At 43.9% G+C, this 12,340-nt stretch overlaps 1 protein-coding gene across 1 annotated transcript in view; it reads right to left on the bottom strand.

The window, feature by feature from the left end:
- msh3 (mutS homolog 3 (E. coli)) overlaps positions 1-12,340 on the bottom strand; it is a 40,748-nt gene that overhangs the window by 11,272 nt on the left and 17,136 nt on the right. The window contains exons 17-21 of the mRNA XM_079162016.1: positions 11,150-11,266; positions 10,801-10,908; positions 9,431-9,545; positions 8,812-8,969; positions 1,701-1,887 (exon numbers count right to left, since the gene is read on the bottom strand). Of these exons, the coding sequence (XP_079018142.1) occupies positions 1,701-1,887; positions 8,812-8,969; positions 9,431-9,545; positions 10,801-10,908; positions 11,150-11,266 (685 nt within the window). The remainder of the gene's footprint in view (positions 1-1,700; positions 1,888-8,811; positions 8,970-9,430; positions 9,546-10,800; positions 10,909-11,149; positions 11,267-12,340) is intronic.

Below are 12,340 nucleotides of genomic sequence, written 5' to 3'. Positions count from 1 at the left end.
CTACATTTGAACAGGGGTAACTCAGGGCAGTTTGGAGCCTTTTTGACTGAGGCCTTGGAAAACAGAAAATAAACAAATACCAGCTCTCACAGATTGGATGCAGCTTGTAAGCTCATCCAGAAGGCAGCAGTGGAGTAAGTATACTTTAATGGTAAAACTCCAGAAACCCATCAATGGTATCCGTCACTGGGCTGCACCCTCTGGCTCATGCTTTCACAACCGCCAGGAGGCCGCGAATATAAAATCAATGTCTTTTTTGTAGCTCACAAACAGAGTTCCTCAAGTGTGAGATCACATGTTGTGCTCCCTAAGGTCAGCGTGGACCATCTGAGTTGATAAATCCTTTCGCCCGAGAGAAGCGACAGCCCTGACGGCACCAATATGCAGGATTTCCTCCGGGTGAAGCGAGCGCTTCCAGAATCCAATAATTAAAACTTGTATTTGTCTAATCTTTAAAATTGCATTGTTCATATTTGGCTGTTAAGTCACAAAAGCGGCAGTGGTTTTAGTGGCTTCCGCTGTCACTGCGGGACACACTGCATGTCAATTGACATGAAAAGTGACCTCACAGAAAAATTAAAAAAGTGGAAAAAAAGAGAAGTGTAAATAGCTAAGAAAATGAACACTGTGTCCTAATTGATGGCACACAACCTCAAACATGCAACCCCATGTCAAACTGTAATAATGGGTGTTCTGTGCTCATGGCATTCATTGTTTGTTCAACACAAAGTACTGTCAATTCTCTATAAGGGGACAACGATTGACTCGCCAATGTCTAATGGTATCGATAACCCCGATAAACACCACCCTCCCCTCCCGTTCTCTCAGGGTACCACTGGTCTGTTGTGTCAAAATGGAGATACGCAACATTGTGCAACACCGAATGGGGCTCCTGACTGTGCCAGTACACATAATCCCAGCAGAACGAACGAACACGAACACACACACACGGAGGAACACCGATTCAAAGCACTCGCAGCTGGAGAGCCCCACATGTCTGGACATTGGACAACCTGTCATCAGCCTCGATTATGTGGGTGTTTCATGAGTTTCAAATGAGGCATGCCGCAGCACAACATACGTCTTGAACACCTTGACACTAGGGCGCTCTCTCTCTCTCTCTCTCTCTCTCTCTCTCTCTCTCTCTCTCTCTCTCTCTCTCTCTCTCTCTCTCTCTCTCTCTCTCTCTCTCTCTCTCTCTCTCTCTCTCTCTCTCTCTCTCTCTCTCTCTCTCTCTCTCTCTCTCTCTCTCTCTCTGCACTCCAACAGATTATTAACATTATAGATCAAGATTGTCCACAATTCGAGAGCTGCTCTGCTGCCGAAACCCCTCTGGAGCCTCGTCTTCCTCTCTGCCAAACAAACCATCACGGCAGTCCGCAGAGCGCACAAGCTCGTACGCACACGTGCATGAGCGCACATACACACGCCTCTTTAAGCCATTAGCTTGATGGTTAATTTGGGCTGGTTTCAAGGTCCAGCAACAAGACGAATATGTGTGCGTTTGACAACAGGGTGTATTTCACGTTATTAGGTATTTCACACTAATTGTTACTCAATAGTCCCATCAGTGCCTTCCCTCTTGTTTCTCCTCTCTATTTCTTCCCTCTTTAAGTAGTTTTTTCTCCCCATGTCAGCAGTACAGAGTGTCCTTTCACAAACACAAACACACACACACACACACACACACACACACTTACATCTCTGATGAAGTACTCCAGGGTGGCATAGGCGATGGCGATCCCATCGTGGGTGCTCGTTCCCCGTCCCAGTTCATCGAGGATGACTAATGAACGTTCGGTTGCGCGAAAAATGATCTCCGAGGCTTCGGTGAGCTCTTCCATGAACGTACTGCGGCCTTTGTAAATGTTGTCCGAAGCCCCCATCCTGATGATCACACAAAGGAAAAAAGTGAAAAGGGTGAGAGAGAGTTATGCACCATCATTTCAGTTTTTGAGATGGGGTGTCAGACTGATTGTGTTGTCTGTTTTCAGGGTTAGATTGAAAGTTTGTGGTCATGAAGCAAAAACATTATTGTAAATACTAAAACAGAGTACTAGAAGGCCAGAATCATCTAATTATTTTGATTTGAGAATAATTTGTTTTCAGAATTCATGTCAACGCCTCGATTATAAAAATGCCACCTGTCGTTTGGATTAATTATTTGATCCCAAAGATGATTGAGATAATTCTGTTGTTCTTCCACAAACTCAAAAAACACAAACTCGGTGAACCTGCTCCTCCTCTTCTCCTTCCACAACTATCACACGCCGAGAAAAGAAAAGGTGAGATGGAAAAGGGAAGGGTGCGAACAGAGTGAGAGGAAGAAACTAGAACACCGCGAGGTTCCTTTTTCTAAACCAAGCAGAAGAACAAGAAGGAAGTCGACCTGCAGCTGCAGGGCGCGGCTGACGGGGTCGTTCTCTCGTGTGTCATACGTGTCACAGTCTGACCTCCAGGCCTCAACATTACGCTCTATTGAAGGGGGCCACGTTCAATTCTCAACATTGTTTCCACGACTTGTGAAACTCTGCTTACAAATGTGTCTTCTCTTCAGAGGTTAATTGGGTTTAACATCCAGCAATTTGTGAAATTCCTCCAGGTTTTAATTTTCCAATTAATCAGGATTTATCCTCATTCAGCCTGAAGCATCGCAGATTCAAAAAATATTTTTAAAAAAAACAGTAAATTAAAAATGATTCTGCGACACTCGCATGCCCCAACAAATCATTCAAAAATAATCTTGCAGCACCATCAATCGTTTATTCGCTATGCATCCATTTAGTCACAAACACAACGGACGCAGACTTCCAAATGTTATTTTATGTAACATTCATTGAAACTAAAACCTTGATGTGTTTTTTTGGGCCAGTTTTGGTTTTATTTTTGCTCCAGAAGGGGAAGCTGGACTAACGTGAACAAAATGATGCGGACGCTTCCCTCCAGAACCATCGACATTAATCTGCTGCTACAAACTGCTTATACAGGAACACTAACATATTCATGCGTGAGGCCCAATGTGTGATGAGAAACAACACTTACTACACAGCCGAGAATGCATGTAATGACTGCATTGACAAATACTTCAAGCAGATGTATTGTTGATGATGTTCCACCGTCGCTGGACTTTAAAGGCTACGGTGACAGAAGATCAAAAAGTGCAACGAGACTACCTAGAACACTATTGATGTTGCCAACCGTCGAGCCCACGTCAAAAGATAATCACCGATCACAGATACACAATGGCAAGACGCTGAATTCTTTACAAGCCTCACAGCCCGTTTGACAGCACTGATACGGGCTGACAGACGGAGCCGGGACTCCAGCTGGATCACAGATGCCCCGCCAGTCAGCTTTTTTCTCACCTCCAAATCTGTCTTTTTTATTTCCCGCCTAGGTCGTCCTTCGACATAGCGCCGTGTTATCAATGAACCACCGACAGGAGCCCCCAGCACACCAGTTACCACGGTTACGCCACCCGCCACATCGGAGAGAGGGGCGTGGCGGACATGCTGCTGCATTTCGTTAGCCAATTTATAGTTTGTGCGAGGGCATGTATGCTAAGGCTCAGGGGGAATTATGACAATCAGATCTATACTGCGCGGCAGGAAGGACGGAGAGAATCAGACGAAAAGATGGAGCGGCCTTCACACCACTGATGAGTGGACGTACAGCAACAACACACACACACACACACACTCCACCAGCTGGGTGTCCCGCTGCTCTGCATCCAGGTCCTCGTTCCCGCCAAATAAACCGATCCTGAAAATAGAGTCATTCATCATCACCGGCTCACACCTCTCCGGAAAACATGATTAGCCACATTTCAAGTGTATTTCTGGAACTCAAGGTTCATTTGTTGCTCTCAGATTGCCCAGTTATTTTACCTATTTCTACCTAATGACATCACTCTACTCTAATCAATCAAATCCTCTTGTTTTTTGGCAAAACAAGACAAAATCAAAGCCCCTAAAGTGAAAAGAAGTTACATGGAGGAGCTGTGAATGGAGTTTAGTCTGGTCTCTTCAATGACAACTGGTGTCCTAAAGAAATTAAGGCTTCGCACGTCCTCTCAACCTGTTGCATCCTATATTTTACTGAGTACAGACAGAGAAGGTGGCTGAGCTGGATATTTTCCAAAAACACATTAGGTAATAACATGAGCCAAGAACATCACGCAAAGCCGTTTTTGATTGTTTCATGGTTGGATTTTGCCTTCAAAGCTTGACTTTTTTTTGTTTTATTTGACAATTTCATTTTCTTGTTGTGCTCCGTGTGCTGAAGCTAATTGATCAGCAAAATCAGTTAAGTTTATTTTCTGATATTTACGTCTGTTTTTTTCAGCCTTTGTTGCTCCACTGATCCTGTGTGAGTTTAAATTTTTTTCCTTTTTAAATGTCGCCTACAAGATGACACAAGCACTCTGATGCTGCGGCGCCATAACAACTCCATTTAGGATGCGACGTTCTTCCACACGCTCGGCGTGTTCCGCACCGCTGTCGCTGATGATGTCACACGGCGACCCGTAGGCCCCGACGCACTCACAACAGTTTGTGAGGTCTTTCTGGGTATTAGACACATTTCTGGGCCCCAAAAGAAAAGAGAGAAAAAAAAAAAATCTCACTGCATTTTCTGAGAGGAGGGGAGCTCGCGGAAGACTTTAGTAAAACACGGCATAGTCACTGCTACGAGTCCATGGTCGATTAAAGGTCCTTTTCAAAAACGCTGTTTTACATTCTGCTTCCTCTGGCTGTTTCCATAACAACCATGAAGGGATGGAAGAATGTGCTCTATAACCTTCAGGACTCAATGCCGACAATAAAAAAACACACACACACACACACACACACACGCACGCACGCACACGCAGCATACCTGCATCCGTCAGCCACACACACACACCAGGTTTACTATGCTGAGGTCTGTAACAGAACACACACACACACACACACACAGAATTATGCTCAAACCACTGCATGGCATATTTGTGAAAAAACAAACAAATGCTGTTGCACAGCGGGGTGGGCAGGAAAATCAAACGGCTCAGCGAGGCAGCAAGCTGCTTTAAACCAATCTCCAGATAATTCCCTTTATCCTCATTGATAATCAATCATCTGGATCAGTTCAGACAGGATATCCCATTAGACACCTACGCGTCATCTCATTACCCCCCCCCCCCCCCCACAGAGTCTGCTTATTCCACTCACAAGCTCTCACTCCACGTCCGTCTCCCCTCTCGCTCATAAACACACAAACAAGATGAAGCAATTCCCAGCGCTGCGTCCACTATGCTCGACACAGCAGCGGGAATTGATTGAGCGATTACGACCCCGACCGATTCTCTTCAGGATCTCGGTGGTGGAGAGGGGCCCGAGCGGTCCAATTAGAAACGGTAAGGACAACGGAGGAGCGGTAGCAGAGGTGGTGAGGAGAGGACAGCCGGCGTCGCGTGGGTGTGTTTTTTCTGTGGACATTAATTTGCTCTTTAAGGTGCTTTTTATTTTATTTTTCGGAGAAAAAGAGAATATTGATCTTCAACCCACACGTGCAAACATCCTGTACTGCTTTACTTTTGTAGACCTTCACTGACTGAAGAACACGCCGACCCTACGTTGGACCAAAACCTGACACAAATTACTCCCTAATTAAAAGTATTTTTCCAAGTTCGAAAGTTTATTTTTTTAAGGATTCTTGTCAAAGAAATATCCTTTTAGTGCTTTTATTAAAGCAGAACAGTAGGGGCACCTTTGTAGGGCTATAATAAGCAACGTCCTCAGTTCGCATCCAGCTGGACCTCTCCGATTTTATGACTCTGGGCTCCTGAATGACTTCCTTTCCTGCAGGAAGAAGACATCAATAACCTTAGTTTACAAAGCAAATAAAATGTTTTTTGTGATAAGCACAACTTCGAAAATGTTCGAGATAATAAAAAGTGAAGAAGAAACATGGAGGAGGAGAACAAATGAGCCTCCCATCATCTGATCACGTTCTTTTTTGCTGATGGTATTTTAAGAGATGCTGGTGCTACAGACTTACAGCCATTTCATTCAAAGTAAACAGTGAATACGTTTTTTTTTTAATGCATTTATATTGTAAGCTTATTTGTATTTGACAAATTGAACTTTGAATAGCACTTAACAGTTCTGTGCGAACTGACATGTTTTTTAAATATAATTTTGGGGTTGGTTTTTTTGGCTTTTGTTTTCAATTTACAGAATACATGTTCTGCACTATTATTAATAAATCTCCAAGTTTTATAATCAGTTCCTTAGTTCTGTCCACTCAACCCAACCGCCCCGTTCTAATAAACCCAAACGCTGACCCTAAAGTAGACCCTTAAATATGTGAGAACCAGCCAAAATCCCCTCATTACGCTAATGTGAAGTCCAAAAGCGCCAACTGCTTCTCTCAAGGACAGAGGTACGAACGCACACACACACGCTGTTGGTGTGCTGACAGGTCTCTGGCACCCACTGGGTTAATACATAAGAACATGCTTAAACCCAGGAAAAACAAAAAAGACAATTACACACATCTGCAAGCCATTAGGTCTAATCACATAGTGCAGCAGAGGCAGAATAACGGAGACCGTACAGCATATTGGCCTGTGTTCCACACTAATATGTAGTCGGGGCTGGAAACGACATGCAGAGCTTACTGCTACTCTCATCATAATGAGAATAATCATCAGCACGGAGAGGGGGGGGGGGGGGTCTTCTCCAACAAAGCCTCATTGTCTAAGGGTTTCTACGATACAGAGAGCAGCATCGTACAGAACCATGGTGGAACAATAGAGCAGGCCTTGACTCTTCCATTCCCCCCCCCCCCCCCCCCCCCCCCCATCACACACTTCCTCCCGTGTGCTGAGGAATTAGAAGAGATTAGTACGAGTGTCAGTCCTAGAAATAAACCGGACCATGTCACAGACGATGAAGGTGAAACACAACAAGGTGAATGAGGTTTTTTTGTCTCCACCTGTGTCCTCATGTGTAGTTGGACCAATATGAAATAACCTGCAGCGATGAAGGTGCGTTTTGCTCCATCGGTGTTGTCATGGTCACTATCCTTGTCTTCCTGCCGAAAGCTAGAAAAAGTCACTCGGGTATCACTTCTTGAGTGTGTTTGTCCATCAATAAATAGCAAGAAACACTCTAGCTTCTTTTGTCTCCTTTACATTAAGGACTAGATATAGAAGAGAGCTTTTATGCATTGATGTGTTCTTATGAACCTGTTTTGAATGTGTCATTATTTATGGATGTCTCATCTTTAATGTGCTTGCCAGGAAAAATAAACACACACACATTGGTGTCATCAAGAGACTACAAGCAAACTGGGTGCCTTTTTCTGTGCAGCTGCATCAAATGATTGTATTCATCTTGCGTTTCTGTGGCATCCACACTGCTTCATGGAGCCAATTCACAAGCTAGAGGATTCACAGTTAAGTGTCAGTTCATCACATTACAAAAAAAAATAAACATATTTTCGAAGTTAATTCGTGTAGCTTTCAACAGTTTTGATTTAGAGTACTCCTTCGGAAGAAAGTAGTCCCAATGAAAACCGTTTACCATGTGCTCCGTGGGGCTAACCAGCGTTTCCTTCCTGGACTGAGACGTGGCTGTTAATGTCATTATTTAACGGAGAGACGAATTAAAACAGCTGCTGCAGAGGAAATCCTAGTGGAAATCTTTTCCAAATTATCTTTATTGAAAGCATCAAACAAGATTAAGACAGCGTCAGGAAGTCAGTCAAAGATCTCACATGTTCACATACCTTTGCTCCCTCCTGAGATAATATTAAATAATAATAATAATGTTGAGTCGTCCAATAAGTTGATCAATGAATGGAAAAAAATAAGCCCACAAAAACATTTAATTATAACTTGTGTACTTACACAACAAATACAAAGTCATATCCGATATCTCTTCACCAGGTTATATCTAGTGGGCGGAGCCAACACCTGCTGTCTCACCAATGAGAATCCTGATCTACTGAAAGTGACGTATTTACTTCTTTTTTTTAATCTATTGGCTTTTTTTTAATTTGATGCTTTAGTATATACAGGTTTGAATAATGAAATAGATTATACACGCTTTTTAATTGTATTGTTTGATGGCACTGCATTATAAGATTTGTATCATTTTTTGTACTTCTTTTGATATCATTGTGACAGTCAGTCTCTGTATGTGTTAGTTGTTTCATAATGTCTATTTCTGGTGTGTTGTCCATTTAAGGTACCAGGTGTAAACAATCTGTTTTCACTATTTACGTCCAGATGAAGACCTTCGGCTTTCTTGCATATCCATTGAATCGTTTATCAATGATGCAACATTCGTAGGTCATTAGTAAAGTGGCAACATTAAAGGAGCAATATAAGATATCCAGAGCATCTGGAATGTAACGATACAGGGGAGTGTGTGTCGTAATCAGAGCTTCTCTGTGCTTTGTTGACATAGCTGGGCCGACCGTGCGTACTTTCAGTGCACATGAGCGCCCCCCGCTGGCTCACTCAAGGCCGCCGCTCTGCACCGCTCTGCACCGCTCTGCACCGCTCTGCACCGCTCTCATACGGCGGCTACAGCTGATAACGACGGCGGCATCATGGAAGCGTAGCACCCACCCTCCAGCTCCCCCTTAAGGTGAAACACTGTTAGCGGTTTGTACGGTTAGCGCTGTTAGCACCGTTAGGTATGAGCCGCCGGCTCAGGCGCCGCCTTGTTGAGAGCCGTTGAGAGGCAATCGAAATGCTCCCGATCCCGTGTTATGCACCTTTAAATCAGACCACCAAAGACAGATTTATATTTGTGTCCATACCTGGTATAAATGCCGTCCAGCATGCCCAGGCGGGCCTCAGAGGCCGGGACATAGGAGCCCATCTGAGCCATAACACAGATCAGGGCCACCTGGCGGATGTAGGAGCTCTTACCCCCCATATTAGGACCAGTGATTATCATAGTTCTCCTGCCATCGCCCTGTGAGAGAGGAGAGGGAGGAGAGAGGAGAGGAGAATAACAGTGACATAGACAGAAGGCGATGAGAGAGACAGAATAAGATATTTGCATGCTGTCCTGCACAGCTGAGGAGGTGGGTGGATTGAAAGCTTGGCTTGTCTTCCTATTGGCTTGTGCTTCTGTTGCAAAATTAACCTACACCCACTCCAGCACTGAGCGAGGAAGTGTGTGTGCGGTGCCATGCAAGTCCGTATGAGTGTGCATCGTGTGTGTATTTATGTGTGTGAGGGCTGTTACACATTTGTTTCAGAACTGCCTTCAATGAGCAAACATTGTGTGTTTTGGCTCAACTTGTTGTTCGAAGCACTCTGAATGAGCCTGTGTGTGTGTGTGTGTGTGTGTGTGTGTGTGTGTGTGTGTGTGTGTGTGTGTGTGTGTGTGTGTGTGTGTGTGTGTGTGTGTGTGTGTGTGTGCGTGTGTACCTGTAGTTCAGTGAGGTTGGGCACATACTGGTTGTGCTCTCCCATCAGTAAGTCGATGGCAGGGTGTCTGCCGTCCCGGATCATAATCTGACGCTGACCTTCACACACCTCTGGCCTGGACGCAGAGAATACTCTCAGCAAGTTGGGCACATACACAACCAATTCAACACAAACACACACACACACTCACGGCATTATCATTATAACTGACACCATGGGCCCTGAAACTGACTCCCACCCCAGTATTGTGCAATGTGTTTATAAGTTTCTCTTATTTACAGTTTATTTACAGTCCAATATTGCAAATCCAATAAAAAAAAACTATTTGACTGATACATTTAAATGAAACACTATATCAATCAATCACTCAAACTAAAACACAGAACAAAATGTTATTGATTTAAGAAAGAAAAAGAATGAATAAACAGTGAAACATATATTGGACAATAATATTGGCCTAATCAAGGAATAGTTTGGGAAATCCGCTTTTTGACTTTTTTTGCAGAGCGTTAGATGAGAAGACTGGCGCAGTAACTTCCTGGCAACATACGAGAAACATTATCGACTCCCGGGCCAAGAAATAGCCCGACACATACTGTGACCCCTCGTTAAACTACAACATGTTCTTTTTACTCTTCACAGCTTCAGACAGAGCCAGGCCAGCCGTTTGCCCCCTGCTCCCAGTCTTTATGCTAAGCTAACCGGCTGTAGCTTCATGTTTAGCGTACAGACATGAGCGGTATTGATCTTCTCGTCCAGCTCTTGGCAAGAAAGCAAACGTGTATTGCCCTTAATAATCATAATAAGAATAATAACAAAATATTATTTGTATAGCGCTTTAAAAAAGGTACTCAAAGGCACTTTACATGGTAAAAACAGAAACAATAAAAGCAATAAAACAAATATAAACAAGTTAGAGAGATGACATAACTAGCATCACAGGGTAAATGTCAAACTATTCCTTTAAAAAACATATTTACACGCAAGAGAAGTAGAGACCTAAGGAGAGCAATGGCAAAACAAGATAGTGATTTAAAGAGGAGCTACAAAAAAACAGGGACTGCGGTACGAAGTCGTGGATGGATGTGAAGCTATAACAACAAAATGGACAGTGTAAAGGTGTGTGTGTGTGTGCATGTGTATGTGTGTGTGTATGTGTGTGTGTGTGTGGGAGAGATGTTGGCGTTTTGGCTGAGCACGCTGCGGAGCCCGGTGCACACTCCCACATACAGCCTGTCTGAGACTATAGGACACGACACAGGACACCCACACACACACACACACACACACACACACACACACAAAAAGGCGCGCGCACACGCACACGCACACACACCCCAATATTTATGGTTATCATGAGAGGACATCACCTGCAATAGTCCCCTTGTTTAGCCACCTCAGCCAATGAAAAGAGACAGTCCATGGTTGCTAGGTGACTAATAGCCCTTTTCATGGTGTGATAGTGCTCCCCAAACTGACTGCGGAGAGAGAGAGGAAAGAGATTTTGAAGTGTAAATTAAGGTAAGTGCATACTGTGTTCAGAGCAGACGACACTGACGGTCCACTCGACCAAAACAGACGGGCAGAGCTGAGAGCCGAGCAGGCATCTCTCAGAACCAGAGGCCGACATGTTTTTAGCAGTTTTTCCATTTGAGTTTATGATCAGCTGTTTGTGCGTGCGTGTGTGTGTGTGTGTGTGTGTGTGTGTGTCAGTCATACTCCAAAAAATTGGTCCACTCCCTCTGGCAGTCCAGCAGCAGCTGCTCTCGGAGCTGCAGCAGCTTCTTGTAGCGCTCCGCCAGGAAAGGAGAGTGATACCTGCTGACTGCCTTGGTGCTGCGGGGGGGGGAGATACATACAACATGTTACAATATTATACTTCAACAAGAACTGAGACTGCCAGACAACAAATGTTTGTTTTTGTCTTGAGCGGCCTTAAAACGAGATCAACATTTCTACTTATTGGATCGCTGCCTGAAGGTTTAAATGATCCAGTAGTTCTGTGATGCTCATGAAGGATTCGCGACTGGTTCCCAGCTTCTCATAGCACACGAGCAGCGAGTCCACGTAGCTCGTCGCTTTCTGAAAATGGATGCCGTCTTTTCATCGTCCGCGATGGAAGTCCAACATTCACTTTCCCTTCAGCTCTGTTTTTGGTCTTCGCCAACTCCTGAGGGACGTTTCTGGCTAAATTCTCCACTATGCTTATCAGCTAGTCAGCCATGAGCGTTTCCCAACGCCTGTTTGGTGCTGCACAGGTAGTGTGGAGTGAGTTTGTCAGAGTTTTTTTGATTGAAAGCAGCTGCATCATGAAACGGAGACATAAAGGAGAAACGTGAGATAGAAACTAAAAGAGTAACGTTGAGGACCGTAAAACCAGAAGTGCGGCTTTAAACCATGACAGGATTAGTTCCATCACTGAATTACCTTAAAATAGTGCTTTTACTATGGTTACCTGCAGTTAAACACACTTCCGCTGTTGTATTTTGGTCATTTATTTCGTAGTTTCGTAGTTATATTTTGCCTTTTTGCTCCAACTGCCTCCGTTTCTGGGTTTGCTGTTGTCATAGAAACATAATTTTAAGATACACCTGCCAACCAATCAGAAACATATATTTTACATGGCAATGATATATCATATTGATATATTATAAAAAAAATACTTCAATACTAATTTGCCATCTCCAGTGTTTTAGAGACAAAACGTAACATCTAACGCTCCACAGAACACCGTTCAGTGAAAGAAACTGACCGCCTTGCTTTGAAAAAAAAACTTTGAAAAAAACTTTGACCACCTAATTCTAGTCAGTTCATCTTTGAGTCCAAGCGTATGTTTGTACCAGAATTTAGGGAAAATTCCCTTCAGGTGCTCCTGAAATATCGATTTCACAAGAAAGGGACGGACGTATT

This window comes from Pholis gunnellus, assembly GCF_910591455.1.
Source record: "Pholis gunnellus genome assembly, chromosome: 6".
In the NCBI taxonomy this organism is placed as follows: Eukaryota; Metazoa; Chordata; class Actinopteri; order Perciformes; family Pholidae; genus Pholis; species Pholis gunnellus.
This window is presented reverse-complemented; position numbering and strand designations above follow the sequence as displayed.